This window comes from Aythya fuligula, chromosome 2 (assembly GCF_009819795.1).
Source record: "Aythya fuligula isolate bAytFul2 chromosome 2, bAytFul2.pri, whole genome shotgun sequence".
NCBI classification, from domain to species: domain Eukaryota; kingdom Metazoa; phylum Chordata; class Aves; order Anseriformes; family Anatidae; genus Aythya; species Aythya fuligula.
The window spans coordinates 124,434,355-124,458,058 of NC_045560.1; the positions used below are offsets into that span (position 1 = coordinate 124,434,355).

At 36.7% G+C, this 23,704-nt stretch overlaps 1 protein-coding gene across 2 annotated transcripts in view; it reads left to right on the forward strand.

The window, feature by feature from the left end:
- The window catches only part of PREX2 (phosphatidylinositol-3,4,5-trisphosphate dependent Rac exchange factor 2), a 178,100-nt gene extending 168,853 nt beyond the window's left edge, over positions 1-9,247 (forward strand). For both annotated transcript variants that reach the window (XM_032181378.1, XM_032181377.1), the window contains exons 39-40: positions 3,592-3,659; positions 9,103-9,247. In XM_032181378.1, coding sequence (XP_032037269.1) covers positions 3,592-3,659; positions 9,103-9,148 — 114 coding nt within the window. In that variant the 3' untranslated portion in view covers positions 9,149-9,247. The remainder of the gene's footprint in view (positions 1-3,591; positions 3,660-9,102) is intronic.
- The last annotated feature ends 14,457 nt before the right edge of the window (positions 9,248-23,704 follow it).

Consider the following 23,704-nt stretch of genomic DNA (forward strand, 5'->3'; position numbering starts at 1 on the left):
TCTCAAGCCATAGATTTTTTTTTTTTTTTTTTTTTATCTTATATGTAAGATTTGCTGCCTAACGTGGGTACATCTGAATAATTAGACACATTCTTGTTTGTATCTGGCTTTCACTTTATTTAGTACATAAACTAAGTTTTGAAGTGTATAAATACCCTCAAGGTTCTTGAGTCATGTAGGTCTGTTAGGAATTGTACCTTTAACTCGACATTAAAAGAAGCTAATGCTGTACAAGGATAAACATGCATTTATATGTTGATGTGTTTACCCCTGAAGTTCTAAACAAAAATCAGGTTTGGGTATTTTACAATGAAAGAACCTGGACATAGAGTTGTGATTATGTCTGCTTATGTTCTTTCAAACAGCACATTTTCAATGTACAGTTCTAGAAAGTTATCAGAAATGCTGATTCATATGTGGGTATTCTGCAACCCACTAAATGAAAATGAAAGACAAAATGTAAGCAACTTGCTAATGGTTCAGAGCTGCTATAGCTGTACTAAGACTTGCTCAAAAAGAGATGTAGAAAAAAGCCTGTAGTGGGCCTACATTCTCTGAAGTAAAACAGCAGGTGATCAATAGCTGTTAAAGATACCAATATCTCAATACCACCCACAGACACTGTAAAAGTCTGCTGGTATATCAAGCCAGAATTTGTTCACACATCCTTCCTCTTGCAGGAAACTGCTATGGCATTTAATAGAGTAATAATCTTCTGTTGTAATTTTAAATCAGTCTTGGAGTTCTGTAGTAGAAATATAACCCTCCATTAAATTCTAAATGTTTTGGAGTAATTCCAACAGCACTCCATTGTGTTTTCTAGAAACGTTCTGGATTTAATGCTTAAAGCATCTGTAGGATTTAGCTGTCAGGAGTGTAATGCAGGCCATAAAACTTGGAGGTGGAAAAAAGAAACAATAACAAAAAAACTTCTTGGGGTTTGTTGTGGAACATCTAGGTAAAGACAATGCATGTATCTTGTCTTAGCGTGTATATATCTATGAAAGACTTTTGATATCCCATTTACAACCTGATTTTTATTTTATTTTATTTTATTTTATTTTATTTTATTTTATTTTATTTTATTTTATTTTATTTATTTTATTTTATTTTTTGAATAAAGAGAGACTAACCAGATGGGGGTACAAATGAAAGGACATCTATTTCATCTGGTATTCTGGAGAAGACAATAACGTTAGTTCCTAGCAGCATCAACTTTACACATAGGCATATTCTCTCTTCCAGAAAGTGGTATCTTTTCCAGTTTGGGGCACTAGTACTGAGTAACTGGAGACACCCAATTGAATGGATGACCTCAAGAAGTGTGTTTTTCTTTTAAATTGAATGAGGTCATGGTCATGTTTAAAAAGACTTGTAATAGCCCTGACTGTATTGGAACAATTTTTGAAGTAATTGCCCTTGTCAGTTATAATTAGGTATTTGCAAGCACCTGTTCTGCAAGAACTAAAGAAAAGAGACCAACTTATGAGAGTTGGTATGTGCTTGGGTGTGTGGGATGGTTTTAGTTAAGTGACTTCCTCTTTTTCATTTGCTGATTCAGTCTAAATTGATGTTTTGTCAAAAAAATTTATTTTTAACATCACAACCACCATTTAAAAACTTTATTTACTCATGTATGTGTATTCACATAAACACCTGTACCTATAAAACACTACATAAAGCACACTGACATAAGTGTGTCTTCAGGATACACCAAAAAGTGTCAAAGATGGAGAGGCCTAGAAAAGGAACTGCAGGAGGGCACAGGGGTATAGAAAGAAAGGTAACTAAAAAGCTGATGAGCAGAAAAGGCTAGCAGAAATTGTGTTATCTTTTAAGTGAGTGAGGAATTTTTCCATGCCTCTCCAGATTACTTTCCTCAGAAGTATGATAATAGCACCGCATTTTGAATAGTTCTCATCAGAATGATGCTGATTTAGAGCTCTTTGAGTGGGCCATAAAGAGAATCTATTTTCTTTATGTTACTGGTTTTTGCCATCCTTAAATTAGTGTGTAGCTTGAAAATAAACCTATTATTTTTTTCTCATGGCAATAAGAATACTTGTTCCTATAAAAGAGTCCAGATTAATGGTAGCATTTCCCCAGAGCTAATGACATCTTTCATGAGCGGTCTGGCAGTACTGGTACACAGAGAAAAGCATTCTGCCACAAAACAGAAGAGTCTTTTATACATACATGAGACAAACAGTGTCAATATTTACATTGTTACAGGTATTAGAATAATAGGGGAGGACTATAAATTAGCAGTATATTGAAATAAAAATGGTGTAATAGTGCTCAATAGAAACTAGGAGATGGCATGTAGGAAGTTGATAGAAATTCTTGTGTGCTTTTCTTCAAAAGAAGTAAGAATCTGATGGTTGTAAGGAAGGTCTGATTTGTACTCCTGCTAAACTATAAATTACATGGTTGTATAAAGCTAGGCTCCTTTTTAAATCAACACATTTGATTTATTATGTGAGCAAGATACTAAAATTTATCTAGTGAGTGATGTAAGTAAAAACAGGCTTTTTTTTTTTTTTTTTTTCTTAGAGGTAGTCACAGCACTGAAGTTCAGGATCAACTTGTGATTAATTTTGATAGTTTTCCCATTTATATGTATATTTTTGCTCTCAGTTATGTTAATCGTATACCAATCTCAGCCACTAGCAGTCTGTCATGGTATTTTTTTTTTATTATGATAAAATTTTACATTATGGGACTGAGGAAAGGACATTGAAGGTGATGAGGGTCTGAACTCATCCTGTCCAACTTTTTAACCATCAGCTTTACTTATATAAAGTATTTGTCACTGTCCTGCATGATATCCTTGTCTCTAAGTTGGAGAAACATGGATTTGACAGATGGACTGTTTGGTGAGTAAGGAGTTGGCTGGATGGACACACTCAAATAGTTGCAGTCAATGTTCAATATCCAAGTGGAGATCAGTGAGAAGTGGTGTCCCTACGGGATCAGTATTCGGACTGGTGCTGCTTAACGTCTTTGTTGGTTACATGAACAATGGGATTGGGCACACAGTCAGCAAGTTTGCTGATGACACCAAGCTGTGTGGTGTGGTTGACATGCTGGAGGGAAGAGATGAACAGTGCTTTCCAAGCCATCTATTCCAGTGTTGTTAGTTTTTTTTTTTTTATCCTTTGTATTCTTACTTGGTGCCTCATTTAAGTATTTTTTTTTTTCTTCTCCTACAGTTTACACCTCCTGTTTTCTGTCCTGTATGCTGAGAATTTAGAGACTGGATTTAGCTCCCTCTTTAGCTGTAGACTTTTGGTATTTGATGGTCTTTTCCCTATTAAACTAGGGAAAAATCATGTTACCAGTGCAGCTCAGTTTTGGATGCAAATTATTGGTTTCACGCATTTTTGTTTGTATATATTTTTAAGTAATGACATAACTTGATAGTCACTTCCAAAGAGGAGAGTTATTCTGGGACATTGACAATATGTATTGATTAGTTATAATCAAGTGTTAAATTCATCTAGAGAGTTCAGAGAACTTTCCAACTTGAGCTGCAATTAATTAAACAAAATTTTTAATTTTTTTTTTTTTTTTTTTTTTTTTTTTCCACAGGGTGCAAGAGTACAAAACACAGCCAAGAATTTAGGAGTGAGGGATCGAACGCCACAATCTGTTCCAAGGTAACTGATTGTTTGTATACTAGATCATGACCTAGTTTGTGCCAAATTCAGCTTCAAAGAGGACAGACAATAACTATTTACTACATTGTGTAGTAAATTGTAAGATTTTGCTTTTAATGTACATAGAGTCAATTACATTCTCAGACATATAGTTTTAATTAAAGTAATTAGTTGCAGAAGTTTAGGCTATGTAGCATTTTGAAACCTGTGCATTTTAGAAAAAAAAATGAAATCTGGTTCATGTTAATTATGAAAACACTGGGTTAAGTCCTTCATCATTTGTGATATTTAGTGGTTTTTGTGGAAATATTCAAACGAAATCCATTACACTATTTTAATGTAATACTGTACTGCAATATCTCAGCAAAACCATGTTATAGTTGCTTTTAGAGATGATGTAATCTTTCTTTGTCACTTTCTGAAACATCCATTAGAATGAAAAATGCGTGTGTTCTATATTTATCCATCTTTTTAATTCTGTGATGGATTGCAGGTACCTGAAATGTTTCTTAACAAGCATGATACTTTTAAATAAAAATAACAAAACAATGTTTTGAATTTTATCTTAGTGATTTTATTAATCCAATTTAAACTTTTTATCTACCAATTTAAAACTTTTTTGTTGTTGACTAATGATAGCACATTGAATGAACTAAACAGATATGCGGAATACATTATAGACTCACTGTGGTACTAAAATTTCAGTAAGGAAACAGTGAATTAGTAATACCTTATACAGATAACCATTTGAATGAATGTATGTACTATCCAAAACCTCACAGAGAGACTGTCTTCTGGATTCTGACCAGTAGTACTTGGGAACTTTTTTTCTCATGCACTTTGCTTCCCTTTTCTGAGATGTCCCTGTTTCTTCCAGTAGAGAATCAGACAACTGTTCATAATTTGTTTATAACAAGTAACTGCACATTGTGCCTTGACCATGCTGGATCTGATTCTAGAAAGGGAGCATACCTAAAGTGAAAGTGTGCAAGTAAATAATGAGTAAAATCTGCATAGCAGCATTTGTTAGGGCATATATGTGTCGTGCTTGCCCCATAAAGAATAGAGTAGATGGACTCCTCCAACTCCCTCTGGCACCTACGGCAGTGAGACAGAACCTGACAGTTGAGGGGCTAAGTAGTCTTCTAGGAAATATTTATTCGTGTTTTAACTGCTGTGGTGGTTTTACTCAGCTGGGCAGCTGAGCTCCACCACAAATACTCTCTCACTCCCCTCCTCAAAGGGAAAGGGGTAGAAAATACAATACAAAGGGTTCGAGGGGAAAGATAAGCACAGGGAGATCACTCAACAGTTATTGTCATGGGCAACAAAGACTCAACATAGGGAGACTAGTTTGTTAATAATAGGTAATAAATTTAATTAAAGTAATGACAAAAACAAACAAAAACACAAAAACACCCCCATCCACCCTCTTCTATGTCCTGGGGCCTGCTCCTGTGGGGGCTCTCCATGGGCGCAGCCTCCTCCAGACCACATCCACCTGCTCCACCGGGGGCCCCTTCATGGGCTGCAGCATGGAGATCTGCTCCATGTGGGACCCATGGGCTGCAGGGGGAAAGCCTACTCCACCTCCAACTGCTGCTGCTTGCCTGGAGCACCTCCTGCCCTCCTGCTGCACTGACCTGGGGGTCTGTAGGACTGGTTCTCATTCCTCACTCTCCCACCTGCTATTTCACAGCTGTTCTTTTCATTTTTTTATATCTGCTCTCACAGAGGCACACACAACATCACTTACTGGCTTGGCTCTGGCCAGTGGCGAGTCCCTTTGGAGCCAGCTGAAACTGGCCCATATCTAAGATGGGGCAGCTGCTGGACTCTCCTCACAGAGGCCACCCCTGCAGCCCCCTGCCACTAAAATCTTGCCACATAAACCCATTACAGCTGCTTTCTGAAAAGTATTTTGAGCCTCACAAATCATTGAAGGAAATCTAATTCTCATATAAACTCTAAGAATTCAAGCTGTACATACATTTATTTACAGACATTTTTCAAACAGATCCAATTTAGATTTAACCTTCAGATAGGGTAGATGATCCATATTTGTGATCCATGTTAAGAAAAGGAAAACATGTAATAGCAGTACAGGTTATCTTGGGCTTGAGTGACTGTAATTAACAATGGCTAGAAAACAAACAAACAAACCAATAATATAAAGGCTTATTCAAACAGGACTAATGCTCTACTTCCATGCAAACCACAGAAGATAGACCAAGGCAACCAGTCACACTGGCCACCAAAACTTTGGCAGTGACCATGGGTATTAATAAATATCAAGAACACTTTTAATGTTTCGCTGAGTCAACAAATAATGTTAGCACCAGTACCAGCACTTTTTGTCCATTTATGCCATTATAAAAATTTCAGTAGTTTCAACCAGCAAGCTCAATGCTGAAAAACAGCGTTTGCAGCAATCTGCTGCAAAAAGACAGAGCTCTCCATCAAAATCTACAGGCAGGTAGATGAAATAAGGTCCAACAAAAGTACTGATTCTAGATCAAAATCGTCAGCAATAAAGTCATTGACCTTACTGGTAGATGAGGGAATCCCTTTTCATGGTAGTAATTAGCTTGGAGGTAATCCAGGACCACAGGTGTCTGACCAACTGTCTTGCACTGGGGGAACCTAAGGCAGTAAAATAGTATTTTATGCAGTAAAAGCTGCTTGTAGTCTTTTCTTTGAACAACACGATTTTGGCTTTAATGATACTCCTTCTTCATGACAAAATTCTGGAGAGAGTTATCTCAAATCAGGTTTCATTCTTTTCTCACCTATAAATGAGAAAGCATATATCAAGATACAGAGCTTTTTGTCATTAAGGGAAAATCTATGTTCTAAAAAAGGAAAAATAGAAGCAGTTGGCCGTGAGACATTTATTGGCTTTGCATCAGTTGAGAAAAGATCACCACTTTCCGGTTGATGCTCTCACAATATAGCAATGAAAAGTTGAAGGAAAATTATGAGATGGCTCCAAGAACATAGAACAGATGGATGAATCCAACACACAAGTAAGCAGCAACAGCGATGTCATTGGAATATCTCACTGGCCTCAGGGCTTGTGACATTTAATGTATTAATAAAGAGAGAAGTCAAGTATGTCAGAATAGTCATTAGCACAATAATACTGTGTTTTGCAATTCTTTGATACTCTGCCTATAGGCTGGCCATTAAAGTGTGGTGACATTTCACATTAAAGTGAAGTGTCAAGAACACTTCATTTAAGTGTTCTTGACAGTGTTCTCAGTCCTCTGAAGTTGCCACTTTTCTGTCTTTTCTCAGCTGATCTGTTTATACCATCTCAGACAGTTGCTCCATATATATTGACCCAGAACAGTCTGTGATCAATACCATCTTTAGGGATTTATGCAGCATCATTTCTGGTTTGCTTCAGAATTCCCGTGTTACCTGCTCTGAAGGCAGGTGACCTTAATGATTACCATTTAACCTGAAGAAGGCACAGACCTTGGTACCTGAGGCTGAGCTTTTCTGCACACTGTACCACAGAAGTTAGATTTTGCAAAAACCTCATCAGGAGCTAACCCTGTCACAATTACTGACTTTATAAGATTCTGACAGTCGTTCTATCTGTCTTTCGTTAGCTTTGAGTTTTACTACTTTATTATGCTGATAGAAACAAATAACGCAAATAAGCCTTGTTTTACCTTTCTCTGTGTACCTGGCTGCATAAAGATCAGGGCGTCTCATTTTCTCCTTGGTGTACAAACAGGAGTGATGTCTGTTGGCTTATATATAGCCCCTAACAAATATATTGGCATCTGCATCAACACTTATGTGACCTTAAATAACCATGTTTCTGAATCTTCCATATGACAGTGGGGAAGAATCCAAAGATCTTCAGAATGCATTATGCTGGAGATTTGAAAGCAGGTTTGCAATTGCTGTCTGGCAGAAGTGGTGCTCCCCATTCTTACTATCCAGAAACAGTACTGATTGCTAATCGCTTCCAGTGAGACTTCAGATAAAAGTTATGTAGCCCACCACAGTGGTGTGTTGTCAGTGTCCCAAGGGTTTTAGCTTGCATGGAAAATGAAATCAGAGAACAGCAGCTATCCTGCCCTGCTTTTGCATAGCCACAAGATGCTTTATCTGACAAGATGTGTCTCGATATTGAAACGACCTGCAACTCTCAAAGGGTAGCCATACAGACAGTGCTTCAAATACCTTCAGTGGCAGCGTCATGCCAAGAAAGCACCAGCCTGTTGATCTTGAATTGTTTGTGGAGCTCAGCCACATGACCAGGTTTTTGTTTTCTTTGATTTGTAGTATGATTTTGAAATTCCCGATTAGTTAAAATGTGGTGATATAAATTAATGTGATGTTTAGGAGGCAAATTGGCAAAATATGCTTGGAAAACTCAGGTATGCCAAACATCTTAAATATCTCTAGCCACCAGGACAGTGGATGATGATTCATAACCCTGCTTGTAGCCAGACCTACCAAGTCTGTTATTTATTTTGTGTTAGCATTTCCGTATCAAGTACTTTTCATGGTAAGTATTAATGCACATGCTGTATCATTGTCTCTTCATTTGGTTTCTGATGCTTTTTTTTTTCTGCTTGCCACACTGAACTCAGTCTCTTTACTTTGTGATACTTCCGTGATACGCCTTTGGTGATATTCCTTTCCATGAGGAAAATATATAAGCTCCAAAGGAGATCATGTCTACTGCTGTTTTTAATTGCTGTTATTGTAGGGGAGATACTGTATGCTGGTTATACTTATAGAACAGAGATGCCTCTTTTAATGAGCCTGAGATCAGAAAGACTGCCACTTTCAGTATTCCTAACATAAGTATACCATTTCTAACACTTGCTAACAACTAAGTCCATGAAACGGGCTTTAATAGAAATTCAGAAGCCTTTATAAATGCATTGGTAAGAGCACAAAGTCTTCACAATGACGTTGTGTGTCTGAGAACTGTCTTGGGTTCTTGGGCATCAAGACTGAATAACAAAATTTTTATAGGAAACTGTGTTAGACTGAGTTCAGATTCAATGCCAACACAACACCAAAGTGGAGGCAATTGCATTAACCATGCAGCTTTTCCAAATTACAGATTCACAGCAACAACTGGTAATTGGATTAGTGAAATTTGGCTTTCAGGGGTCTTATGGTGTAGTATTATGAAAACTTGACTAAACTGGGATATCTTTATAAGATTACTTATAGATGTGTGTTTTAATAATATCACTGTCAATGTCAATTTCATGCTCATGAATAAAATTTTACTGGTTTTTATAACAATGTTACTAAACTAAATTCAGTACATTTTGTTTTGCAGAAGACTTAATTTGTATTCCAATTTGTATTCCTTAAATTTACCTTCATATTCCTTACATTTTCCTTCTTTTTAATAATGACCAAGCTCCCAGAGTAATGACTGCTTTTTTTTTTTTTTTGTCAGATTATACAAGCTCTGCCAACCACCACCAGCAGCTGGAGAAGAATGAGGAAAACAATCAAATAATGGCTTTTAGAACACTGGGACTGTGTGACAAAGTCTAACTGCACTATAGCAGTATGTGCCTGGGCCTTTGATAAATGAAAAATAAATAAATAAATATATATATATATTAAAAAAAAAAAAAAGAACTTTACTCAGGATACAAGAAAAAAAAAACAGAAATACCCTATATATATTCTCTATTGCCATTGCAAAACGACTTCCGAAAAGCATTTCTGGAATCTGTGCACTCCAGCCTTATGCTAGTAGAACAGGAGTCTTCCTTGGGAATTTTACACTGGAATCAGGTTCATTTTGATTTGTCTTTTTCAGCCACACAATAGGCATACACAGCCAGCAGCTTCAAAACGAATGTCTTGTTCAGAGAGAATGGCTTCACTTGTACACTACATGGGATATGTTCTTGTGGAAGGAATAAAAGCCTGGATAAACTAGGCTTTATAATGAGCATGCACTTCATATGGGGCTCTTTGCACTGATAATACTTTTTTTTTTTTTTTCTTTCCTGTCAACATCATAACTTCTGAGAACAATGACATTATTGTTTCAAGGATATAATGTAAGCGAGGTTGAAGGATTAAAACTCATCTCTGAACTGTGCCTAATGGCTACAGACTGCATCTATAAACGTTTGCTTGTAATCACAGTAAACTCAGCCACATCTTAAGTAGTCCATTGTCATATTCTTTTGGAGGGAGTACATGTATGGCATATGAGGTGATGTTTTACCCTTTTTCAGTTGCCATTATATTTAGATTGAATTTCAGATTGTCTAGTGGATGTTTCACATTATTGCACCTCTGCATTTCAGAGTTTTTCAAAGCTGTGTATGTTCTTGTACAGTATTATACTAGCAGGTCTACATAGTGTGAGGATGAGACAATGTTGTTATGTTTAACTGGAAATGTCTGTATTTTAAGTTGAAATATGGTTTGGGGTTTTAATGTCTTTGTCCACCATTTCCCTTCTTTTGGTCATACTGGTCTGTATAGCATTTCAGTTCTTTCTTGTGAGGTGGCCATAAGTGTTACAGATATATTTTTTAAAACTGTACTGAGTTTTAGAGGGCCCATAAAAATACATATATGCATTTGGCTGTTCTTTCAGCCCAAGTATTTTCAGAGGAAATGCCCCTAAATGAGGTTTCATGTGTGAACATATTAAAGCAAAAAATATATTCTGAAATAGTTTTACTTGTAGCAGTAGCTAGCTACACATTCCATTAGAGCAGGGCATATACTGCCTGAGTAAAATTTATTTTTTGTATAACAACCATCTATAGTTATGCTATAGCAATCACTTCACAGCCAAATTTTTGCATATTGTCTAATTATTTATGAAATTTTCAAGAAATATATTAATCCACAATGAAGTGATGATTCAGAAGAAGATGTACTCTTGCAAAGAGTGTTCTTTACATAGGAAATCTAGGGGACTTGTAACTTTTCTCCAAAGGAGGAATTAGGGCTCCTACCTTTTTCAGTATTCTTAATGTTTTTACACAGACTTTAACTTTGCTAAGAAAATAAGTATTTTTATATATCCACAGAAATATATGTCTGCACATATATTTTAGTTTTAAGATGTGTATATGTAGTCATATGTAATCATATAAATTACCATTCAAATCACAAATATAGAATGTTTTCCTTAAACTGTGACAAAAACATGCAATAATGAACACTTCAGTAACAATTTCTCCTTTGTACTTTGAAGTTTACACTCCTTAGTATTTGTTGGAAGCAGTGGGACTTTAATCTTTTTGTGTAGAAATAAAAAAAAATATAACTTAACCTTTCTGTCTAGGATGACCTAATGCATAAGAATGAGTCATGATTTATAGAATTGCTATTCCAGTCAGAATCTCATAGTTTTCAATGTGTTTTATTCAGACAGGCAGTATTGGCTAGGGTAACTCCTGCTCCAGGCAGAAGTGCCAAAAATGTTTCAGTTTCTGCTTGTTCAGACATCAGAAGTACACAGAAGCCATAACCTGGTGATGCCTAGGTTGGTGCCACAGACCCCGTGTGATGGTGATGTGGTCTGAACTGTGCTGTCATTCACTGCTGTGAGCTCAGATCTTGATGTGAGATTTGCCCACATGAATATTTATTATTATTTTATTTTATTTCTTTACTATGATGCAAGTCAGCTCTTGGCTGAATAGAGCTACTAATCCTGTATAATAGAACAAATTACACAACCTAGAGGATAAAAGTTGCTGCATGCACACATTACTGTAATTGGCTGTATCACTTTTTTTTATCTCATTGGCAATTGTACAAATACAAATATGCCAAAACAATCTCCTGTATAACATGGCAATTGTCTACTTTGTTTTGCTCTTGAAAGCTGGAGGTAATTGACGTTGGCAACTACTGAGGGACAAATAGTTATGAGCCACTCCCTGGACCAGATTTTTCACCTATTGATTCATGAGTGTGCATCAGACAGAAATCTTGGCCTCTAATAACATTGGATGGGCATATAAGAAGCTCATTCATAAATTGTAAATGTACATATGTTCATGACTACAGCTATTTCTCCTGATTGGTAACAAGGTGGTAATAAGGTGTATATATTCTTTATGCAATGCGCAAACTTAAAAAAAAAAATAAACAACACAATTGTCCACACTATGTTTATCCTTTTATAAACTCTTAGACTTAGAGATGATGGGAAGAGATGGCCAAGAGTGGTGATTTACAAGAAGTGTAACACCCATAGCTTGTGAAATCTTTACCTCTGCTGCAACAGATTATGCAGCCCATTTTTATGAGAATGTGTTGCACTAGCTTGGTTTAGGGAAAGCATTCTATATGTAATTTTTGCTTTTTCACCCAAGACAAGTGTAATTCTTCTGGGAATAAATTAAAGGATCTGGGAATAAATTCAAGGATGTTAACGTATGTTACCAAATGCTGACTGCTGTAATTCTGGGTAGTCTATAGGAGATTTAACAACTAGAAAAGGAGGGTTAAGGGCCAAGTAACATTTAAGTTGCCATAGTGTTCATCCTGGAAGAAAATTGACATTTTAATTTGAAAGTAGAGCCTCAATCTTTGGCCTACCTTTGTAAGCATCATCACTAAACAATCTTTATTTTATTTTATTTTATTTTAAGAAATGAGTATTGATTCTGTCTTGTTCCCATAATTATGTATTTCATAATGCTTATCATCTCTGTAGATTGTAAATAAATAATATATATATATATATATTCCAGTTTCTAAATGTCAAACTTTTGTTGTTGTTTAGGAATCCACTTTAAAATAAATATTCTTCTTTCAGTTGAACCAATCACCTAATTGTATGTCCACTGAGAAAGTTGCTATCTTCTGTGTCTTTTTGGGTAGTTTTTCCTGGGTTTTAGTAAATGCATCAAGTTTTGAGGTTGTTTCTTTGTTTGTTTGTTTTCAATGAAGTCAGCAGCTACCAGAACTGCTATTCTTTTAGAGGCAAAAAGTAAACGTGTTAACAAGAATTTATAGTAATCATATTTCATTTATAAGAATACCCTAATGGGGGGGGGGGGGGGGAAATCAACCCAGTTTCATTTATCTGCTTTTAGCCAGAGAAATTCATAAGAAAATAGTGGTTTTTTTTTTCTTTTATTAATTCATTGTCAATGTAATATATACATGTACGTGTGTAAGACAATTGCTTGAAAGTGAGTATACAAATCATGATTAAGCATGATATTTGAGAAAGGAAAGTATCTTTCATTTATTTTCATTTAAATAGTGAAATCAGTAACTTTTACATATTGTTACTGTACTTCTTATTTACATCTACTTTATGGGTATGTCTGCCAGCATTGTATGCATATTTTGCACCGTTATTGTTTAGTGTTACGAAAACCAGAGTTTCTCAAGTTAATGCATTGCTATATGTATTTTATCTCTGTAACTGTTGATAAATATAGGTAGTGCTTTTCTAATTGTACTCCAGCAGTACACTGGTGTTGGTAAACTAGATGCACAGTACATACCTGTCTCAGGATACCTGGATTTTTCATTAGGTTTTGAGGTCTAAAACGATACTGAACTCATATTTGTGTATGCTGACATTTGTTTTGTTGTTGGGTTTGTATATGTATACACACACACACACACTGTATATATCCTTTAGTTTTCCTAAAGAAAATACATTATTAGAAATGTTTCCTTTTTCTTGCTAAAAGATGTTCTCTCGTTATGTATGTGTAGATGAATATACAGCATGCACAGTCATGCAGATGTTAACACCCATGGGAAATTTCAGATTGTCCAGAGGCCAGTCAAATACTTGTTTCTTCTCCAGACACAGCTCCATGCTAGAAATCCTCTGTGGCTAGAGTGGAACAACTTTAAAAGTAACTTCTGCTTCAGTTTGGAAGTTCAATGGAGTGTTCAATTAACTAGGACATTTTTGCAAAATACTTAGATAGGGACTTCTATGGGAATATCCACAATTTTCTTTTTTCTGTGTGTGTCCTGTTTGTACAATGGGTCAGACTTTGAAAAATAACCAGCTTTATTAACTTTGTAACACCCTGTAAATAGTGTACGTATTTGGTTATACTTATGTTAGACAAAAACAAAAGAAAACAAAAAATTTTTGCATTGAGTATTGCACACATTTCTTCAAACAAAGAATATATTATTTGTAATGTCTCAACAAGCACAAGAGAGCATTATTGCTTTGAAATATTATATGTAAGTACATCCATACACAGAATCTCTCAGTGAACTTACGTTTGAAAACAGTCAAACTAGCAGTTCTTATGGGTAGTTGAATTTGTTGGAAGTAACCTTTGGAATTTAACTATCCTTGAAACATGGATTTAAAATACTTTTTCCTGTTTTGTAAAGTGCCTATGTAGCATACTTTGAGTCAATTGCTTTATTGATTATGGGTTAAACTAATACTGTGTACTTTTAGATCTTTATTTTTTAGTCTACATTTATTTTTTTAGTCTACATATTAAAGACTGGAATGGTAGCAATGTATTACAAAATGTCAAATGGCAATAAAACAATTCATAATATGGCCACTGCACATTTCTTTATTTCTAAGCAAGTAAAAAGTTTGTTTGGTTGTTTGTTTTTGGTAGTCTTTAACCCCTTTGGTGTAACTGCTCTTGAAATTCTCCTGCAGGAGAATAGAAATAAAACTTCTAGAAATATATGTTTATAATAACAGTCCAAGCCTAATCTAGGTTTATTGCTGACAACTGAAGTGTATCTTTACAACCCTGTAGAGAGCTGAAGCCTCCATGAGCAGTAGTCCCTGGCTTTGGGGAGCTGTATTTTGTGAAGGCTGAAAGAAGGGAGACAGGTATGAAAAATGTTTTTCTGGCCCAGTGGTTCCACCAAGATCCAAAGCAGCCACAGTTTCTGGGATTCACGTGTGTCATGGTTTTACCTGTCAGGGAGCTCAGCACCACAAAGCTCTTCAGTCTCCCTGCCCCCGGTGGGATGGGGAGAGAACTCATGGGTTGAGATCAAGACAATTTAATAGGAAAGGAGGAAGGAATAAAAGGGCATGGTGCCCAACAAAATTGCTCCCTACCAGACAACAAATGCCCCGTCAGTCCCTGAGCACTGGCAGCCCCCTGACAACTGCCCCCACTTTTATTGTTCTCCATGTTCTGTCAGATGGTGTGGAACATCCCTTTGGTCACTGGGTCACCTGTCCTGGCTGTGTCCCCTCCCAGCTCCTGGTGCACCTCCAGTCTCCTTGCTGGCAGGACAGCACAAGCAGCTGAAAAGTCCTTCACTCTGTGTAAGCCCTGCTCTGCAACAACTAAAACATTGGTGTGTCAACATTATCCTCATCCTATATCCAAAACAGCACCATTCCAGCTACTAGGAAGAAAATTAACTCTAACCCAGCCCAAACCAAGACAGGTCTGAGGACTGAAATAGTCACCATCTGTTTATGGATGTGCACAAGGAAAACCTGACATGCATATCATGGAGTGTTGCCCTCCCTAGGCTAATTAAACACTTACAAAATGATTGATCCTTTAAATGGATTGGGAACTAGCTCCTAGCTACTATTAAGATCCTGGGGAGAGGTTAGGCTTCAAAAAATAAGAAAACTTAGGACAGGAGAAAAAAAATCTTTCCCTGTAACTCCCTGGGGGATGGAAGCACAGGATGTCAGAGAAGTATTAAGAAGCAGAAATGACCAGATGATTTCAAATATGGCCTGCTTTTCTACCATCTTATACAAGTTTTTGTTGTAGTTGTTTTGTTTGTTTATTTCAGTGCTCCTCATTTCTGTGGTCTTCACCTGCCACCATGCCTACATCAGAAATAAAATCCAATCATGAATTATGTTCATAGTCAGTGAGGATGGGCATAACTGAGACAGATACCAGTTATTGTAGGGTAGCACTTGGGTGTCCAGTAATTTCCCAGATTTCATGTTGAGAGTATTATTATCATGAGGTGAAAGACTTTGAAAGTATCTGCAAAGGGACTTGCTATACTTCCATGTCAGAGGTCTGATGAGGCACAGTGTGAGTCCACAATTCAAAGATAACGCATGTTTGCGTTACTTCAAAATATTTTTCAGCTAATCCTTGAAAGTTATTTCCTTTTAAATGTTACTCATAAACTTACTTTTACTACGTATTTAATTGTTATTGGAGTGGGAGTATTCCTGTGTCCCATTATGTCATGCACAAACAGGATAGATTATGCATACACTTTGCTTATACTAACGAGGTGAAATTGCTAACAATTATTTCATTCTTGTTTGTAGAAGTCTTAATTCTCTAAAACTGCTTTCTCAGATGCTATTTGATTTTTTTTCCCCCCACACACATTTCTACACAAAATTCCTTGGAATATCCTTGAAACCTGCACTATGGGTAGCCTTATCTCTAGTCTCATCTTCTGATGTTTCTGCCAGGACTTTCTGGATGTACCCCACACGTGATTGAATATTTCAACTTCTCTAATGAGCCTTGTGCTGTTTTCAGAGCTTGTCATCACCTTGGCTCTGCCCAGGCTGGCTATCACACTGTGGTCACCCCCAGCTCTTGTCTCCTTCTCCCCCGAGGAGCAGCTCTGCTCTTGCTGCTCCCATGAGAACACCTGCTGCTGGTACAGGCTCTGCCACAGTTGGCATGCTGCTGCAGATTAGAGTGCTGCTGGGGGCCCATTCCAAAAAAAATGCCCATTTCCAGTCACAAGACTGGTGGGAAGCCTCTTCCACTGATTTTAGTATTGGACCTAGGAGTAGTAGCATCCAAAAATGATCTATAGCACAAATTTGGTGAAAAGATTTGCAAATGCATCTCTAGAACCTGACAGGACAGAAAAGAAAAGGTTAGTGGCTGAGAAGTAATGCAAGATAGATAAATGCAGTGTCAATGATGTCAACAGAGCAATGAAATCTCCTGAATATTCAGCTTCATTTTTTTTTTTTCCAAGTTTTTAGCACAGTTGATATGTTGCTGAACAACTGCATCCTTTATTGAAAACTCAATGTGAATTCTTACGATTGTGACTTACAGCCAGAAATTTTTATAGAAAGATCTATGTTTAACTAGTCATGTTTTGTTCTTGTTGTTTAGATTTCTTTATCAGAGAAGGAGGGATTTTCCTTATGTAACGGGCTTTTTAACATCTGGGCTAAATAATTGGTGTCTTTCCTTTTGAAGCATAACAGCCTCTAAAAGTAGGAGGAAATTGTGCTGTATATATATTCTGGGAGCATAATCAAATATAAGGAACATGAATAGGTTTTGATTCTGCTTTCATTTAAATGAATAACCAAATTTTCATCGACTACAAAGTATGAATCCATAATACTTGGACTATTATGCCAGAACCTGACTAGCTTGAATGCTTGTCAATGTGTTTAGATCACCTAATTAATGAAACTATTCATGTCTCAATACAGAAAGCTTGACTGGAAATGAGAAGCAGACCACGTGTGATCAATGTTTTTTTGTCATCAACCAGCCTTAAAGTGGGTCTGATTAAACCAATAGAAATGAACATCAGTATTGTATTAACTAAAGTCATTGCATCATCACAAAAGTTAATGACAGTATCACACAGATTGAGAGAGAAATTCTGCCTGATTTTGATCAGTGCTGCTTCCTTGTACTGTAGTACTTTTCAGGATACACTGAGGGATAGTTGAATTCAATTTCAAGACAGAGTGAAACTTGAATGGGTGTTTAGCAATATACTAGATGCTGTTCTGAAATAGGGGAAATCATAAAGTTTTTATACGTTAAGAAATAAAGTAGGTGTTTGGAGTTTTGACAGCACACCCTGGAAAACTGGTAGCTTGGGAAACACAGGGAAATAAGTATAATTGTGCCAATTTTAAAGTACATTTGTGGGCCCAATGCAAACAGAACAGATAGTAGGCTTTCATTTCTGGACTACATCCCATGACTTTGAGTAAAAGCATTAATATTTGAAACTGTAGCATGGGACTAAACGACAGTGTCTTTGGTTGCTCATCACACAACAGTCATGACAAGAAAGAGAGTCTCTTGTAGTCTTCATAATTATCTTTAAAGAACCACAAATTCCATATTTAATCATAGCTCTTATTTTCATTTGTAACATGGGAAATAACCAGTGTCTATACTGTCAGCTAAAAAACAATGTGTTAAACAGGAGTCTAAGACTCCCCCCTCCCACCTCCCCCCCTTTTTTTTCCCCTGTCTCATTTACTAAGCTGATTTGTTCATGACAGGTGAAGTGCCTCATAGAGGAACAGTGGAAATTATGAGTCCAGTCACATTGACGTTTTGGGCATGTTGTGCTTTCAGAATCTCTCTTGAAGGTTAGAGTTCATATGGAGCTTCCTCTACATGCACTTGGCCTTGTGGTGAACAGTCACGCAGAGGACCCTGAAGATTTGCGAAAATCGTGGGTGAAAATGCACACTGTTTCTGTTGGAATTGAGCTATGATCTAAATGATCATAGAAAAAAAAAAAAAAGTCAGTTGTGGAAGTAGAATATCAGATTACTGATGGTTATGTATCTAATTGCTAGAAAAATAGAAACAGACCTTCTGTACCAGTTAGAATAGAAGTGGAGCAACTTCTTACATCACATTTTAGGACAGTAATAATAAAGTTTGTAATGACAAGGGGATTAAAAAAAGAAAAAAGTGGAAATTTCTAGTTTGTCCCTATGTAACCTTAATATTTAAATTTGCTTTAGGACATACTAGATCAAAAGAATGAGGGTTTATCCCTGATTACAGAGTTTCAGTAAAGTTCAGAACAGTACAAAAATTTCTACAAATAGAAAACTTGATCTAAACAGGGGAACTCATTCTACTGGTCTTCCACTCTCCAAGTCCTATTTCCTTATTTCCAAACACCAATAATCCCTGTGAATGTAACTCACAGCAGACTCAGTAGGGAGGCCAAAGAATAAAACAGCATGGAAAATGGACTCTGCTCATGTTCAAAGGAAAGAAAATCATAGGTGCCAAAGGCTTTTCAAATGCGCCGAGCCACAACCATTTTCTGTTTCATGCAGCATTGGGCTGATGTATTTCACTGAGCAGGTCTGCTGTTGCAGTACAGAAATTCAAGTTGCGCCAGATTGTTTCAAAGTTGTGATACACAGAAGCAGGTCTGTTCTGAATGAGGTGGGATGAAATGGAAGAAAAGTGATTTCTCCGTTTGTTAAACTTGGTGTTTGGATTACATCCAGGACTATTCATATATGCTGCACTGGGAAATAAGACTTTTTGTCAGTCTGAGTCTAAATGGTCAGTCTGCTGAAAAATATTCTGCTATCTGCATCCTGAAGTGACAGTGTGTAGTGTTTCAGCAACTGGATAGTAGCAGGAAGATGTGGGAGGACAGAACAGAGATGATGCCAAGGCTCCTCTGGCTTGTACCCTGTTAGCCCCCCAGCTCATTGTGTATAGCTTCAGCAGGAGGGATAGGGAACTGATCCTCTTTTAGAGCACAGCCAGGCCACTAGGGTGGCCTTGGGATAACCAGGCAAAGGAGAATCAAATATTTATTCTGGACTAAAAATTTTGGATTGCCAGGCCAAAAACTCTTAAGAAGAATTGATATCCCTTCAGCATACGGCCCAGTCTTGTGTGTGTTAAATGTTATAAATGTGTTCACCTGAGACCAGGCATGCTTTGTTTCCACATTCTGGAGGGACACAATTGAGAGTTAGGCACCAAGCTATTTCCCTGTCTCCCCTAGGCATACCACAGCACAGCTACAGTCATTTAAGAAGGGTTTAGCCAGAAGGGAGTCATCAGGAGGGCTTAGGCAGACTCATGAACCATTTTGCATAACATCTTCAGGCTTTACCACTGATGTACCTCTGATCTTCTCAATGATTTACATCATTGATGTTACCTCTGATCTTCTTCCCCAAAGATGATCAGAGGATTGTAGCACCTCTCCTATGATGAAAAGCTAAGAGAACTGGGGATAGTCAGCCTGGAGAAGGCTCTGGGGTGACCTCATTGCAGCTTTTCAATACTTAAAATACTTATAAAACAGATGGAGAGCAACTTTTTCCTCAGGCAGATAGTGATAGGACAAGGGGGAATGGTTTTAAAGTAAAAGAGGGGAGGTTTAGAATAGATGTCAGGAGGAAACTTTTCACTCAGAGGTTGGTGAGGCACTGGAACAGATTGCCCAGAGAAGTTGTGGATGCCCCATCCCTGAAGGTGTTCAAGGCCAGGTGAGATGGGACCATGAGAAACCTGATGCAGGGGGGTAGGAACTAGATAATCTTTAATGTCTCTTCCAATCCAAACTGTTCTACGATTCTATGTCCTGGTATAGGTACTGAGTACATCATTATCTAAGATAGTGAAATCACAAACTGAGTAATATATTTCAAAAGTGACACAAGGTTGTTGGGTTTTCAGAATCCATATATTTAACAGGGGTTAAGATCTAGATCAATAGATTTATCCCAGCTTTGGAGTTAAATTTTGATGTGCAACCTGGCTTCTCTTCATTTAATCACTGTTGGCAACAAATGCTAAATGTCTAGGTATATTGATCACTTCTGAAAATAGAACTAATGCTCCCATTCCCTTAGCCAGCTCTGTTAATTTTACAATGAATACACAATTCTTCTGACATGCATGTCTGAAATCCTTTTTATGGGGCACTTGTAAAAACATATCTTTGTAAACCAATGTCACTGAAGGGTGAGAGACATTTGGATACCTAATCATGAAGACAACCACTTCTTAAGCTTTCTAAAGTCCAGTCCAAATTATTTCCATGACAGTTAGGCATCAAAATGCTTTAGTAAATCCCACAAAGCTATCTGCACCATTTGTAATAAGGTAGCTCTAAAAGGCTCATCTAGACACAGGCAAAATATAAGATGAAGAAAAGAATTTTCAGAGTGTGATAAACTTTCTTTAGAACAGAAACGAAATACAAATTCTTATAAAAAATCCAGATGTTTCCTTCATGATTTTCTAGTCATACTCACACGAAACTCCAATATTTAATATTATCAAAACAAGAAACTTTTACCTGCAGTTCAATTCACTATTTGTCTAATTTGTCTTGAGTCACTGCTGTAGAGAGACCTTTCCCTGTAACTGCCAGTTCCAGTGCATGGCAAGTTATATTTAAATCCTTGCTGGCAAAATGATCAGTTATTCAGAAATCCTGGATTTTATTCAGAGCTTCCTCTTCCCTAACCTTCTTTCCAAATGTCCTTAAATATAAAAATGTCTCAGCTAAACACATAATGACAGGCTCTCTGTCTAGCTCCCACCAACAGCTAACCTCATGACTCGCATTTGTCCCACCAAAGGACTCCCAGGTACCTCAGCTATCCAAAGATATATATATATATATATATGTATATATTTAAAGTGCATAATCTGGAAGGTCAGGACTTGAGCAAATCAGTGTTGAAACAGTATGGATAGGACTAATCTCCAACAAGTATTCCCTAAAGAAACTGACAGGCACCATAACAACCTTAAAGTATCGCTATCACATCGCAGTCATCATATTTGTGCTGTTCAGTCCTTTAGATATTACATTGTTCTAAGATGCATATGGAAATGTTATATTTAGCTCGTCTGCCCTGCTGCAGGATTGTACCTAAGTAAGGAAAGAAGGACATTTTGTGACCATGGTGAGGAATTAAGAACTCCAACGGTTGGCTTGCAATCACAAACGTGCACTTATTAAAGGTACTGAATAGAATCTTGTTTGTTTTTCTGTAAAATGTGAACAATACTATACCTTCAACCTTTAAGATCCTTCTTTTTCTATTCTCTCTTTCTCAATATAAAAGGATATAACTGCTGCTTACAAGCATCTGTATTATTCAAGTTTTTGATCCTCTTAATACCATCCAACCTCTATAGTCATGGTATTTGCACCTGTAAAATTCCACAGTCAACTGTCTGCTTTTTTTGGCATCTCCAAAACTGAGCAAGTAGTTCATTACCTATTAAATAATTTAACTTTGTGGGAAAAACAAAGTAGATATTCTCCCATGTCTTATGAGCAGGAGTTTTCTTAGAATGTCAGATCAGAGCTCACACAACCTTGGGAGTGAGGTGGTATAGCCAGCCAATGGATAGGTAGTTGACTACTTGTGTTTATTATGTGACTAGTAGCAAAGCACTACATAGAGTTATGTGGAAGTGGAAGAGGAAGATTCATGTCTGGAATTTCTGGAGAGTGGATGCCTTTTCAGAAGTACCATCTGAGTGAGTTGGGTGCATTGAATGATTCAGTTCTTCCAACAGACCCTTCCATGAACAGCTGAACCCTAATTATTTCACCACATTGCTATAAATTATTCCTATAATAAAGGCTTACATAGACAAGACAAGCCCAGTCAGGCCCTTGTCAATACTGTTCAGGCTAACTATTAGGATGGTATTTATTCTAAACCTATCAAAAGAGAAGCTATACAATTTGCTGAGTCTATAATTCTGCTGGTGATAATTAGCTCTGTTTTGCCCTAACCATTAAAAGAAATGGGTCATTTGCAACAAAACATGTTCAGTGATATTTCTGTATTCTGTCTACATAGTGAGCAAGATTTATATGAGTATATTCGTTATTTAACATGTCCTCATAGTCTGGGCATACAAAACATTTTTTTTTTTTTTTATTTTTTTTCCAAGTGCCTCCAAATTGCCTAAATTAGTGAGAGAGGAGAGAGCAGCTAAGAAAGGGGAGATAAGTAAGCTGATAAGACAAGTAAGCTCTTTAGATAGAGGCAATGCTTAAAACCAATTAACATTAATGACAAAAGCTCTTTTTGACCTCAGGTGGCTTTGAAGGAGCCTTTATTTGAATGGGAAGATGCAGATGAAGCTCTCATTCTTTTACATATGAAACTACAAGGATAATGAGAATGGCAATATACATTTTTTCAAACTTGAGATCTCAGAGCAGGTGGGGGCTTGATGATGGAAAGGAACATAGAACATTGTATATTCAGGAAAAACAGACTCTAATACATGACATAAATCACTGTTACATGGATGAAAAACAGTTATGGAAAAATTGGAACAACTGATTCACTTCTCCATAGATTTGAAAATGTTTTGGATTGCATTCAGGGTGATATTTTTCCCTTTTCTTTGTGAAATTTCCTTATGTAACTTTGATATAACTTTGTTGTCTTACTATGACTTGGGCTGAGTAAGCTATAAATTGAAATTTGTAATTCTCCAAAGAAGGATATTGAGGATTTGGCCATTCATATTGCTCAGAGGCTGTATTAAACTTACATGATTTCTGTAGTGTTGTCTATGCTGAAGGGAATTCTGGGAACAGGCTTACCCGTACAATCATAGGAGAAGAAAACTTGTGTGGGAATTATCTACCATTTTCTGTTGTTGGAGAATATTTTGTAGAGTTCTTGAGGATGATCAATGTGCAGAAGCATCTTCCAGGCTCAGATGGCCAAGCTGATGGTGGTTGGCATGTAGATTTGACTGAACCTTAAAGTGCATAATAGCTTTAATTTGTTTGGAAAAAAAAACAACACTCTCTATGATCTGTACATGTAACAAAGTATTCTTTCTACTTTTTAGATATTTAGAGAGCTTTAGATACTGCTGCTTGTGTGTATAAAAGTTGTGAAATAGTTTTTTTTTTTTTTGAAAAAAAAAAGCACTCATTAATGCATTAGTTACCTCTTAGTTATGTGCAGAATTTCTGAAATATATATATATATTTAATACACAGACTCTAAATTTGATCTTCTTTGATCTGTTTATTTTCATTCCTTCAGAGATTTCCTTGCTGTGGTTGCCTGGTATCCAAAAACTTGTTAAAATTAATTTTAAACAATTTTTCAGAATTTGCAAAGAGAAAAGTGTGGTAGAAGAATGTGCAGAAGGAAACAACATATCTGTAAAACTTTAACAAGAAACAACCTGAACACTTAAGTAGAAAATTCAGTATGGTTTGACTGCAATAAGTAGAAGTAAACTAAGCACCACAGAAATGTGAAGAACAGGGAGTTATTACATAGTGAACAGAACTTTAATTTCAGGAAGAGGAGGATTCTGCTTTACTGCAACATTATT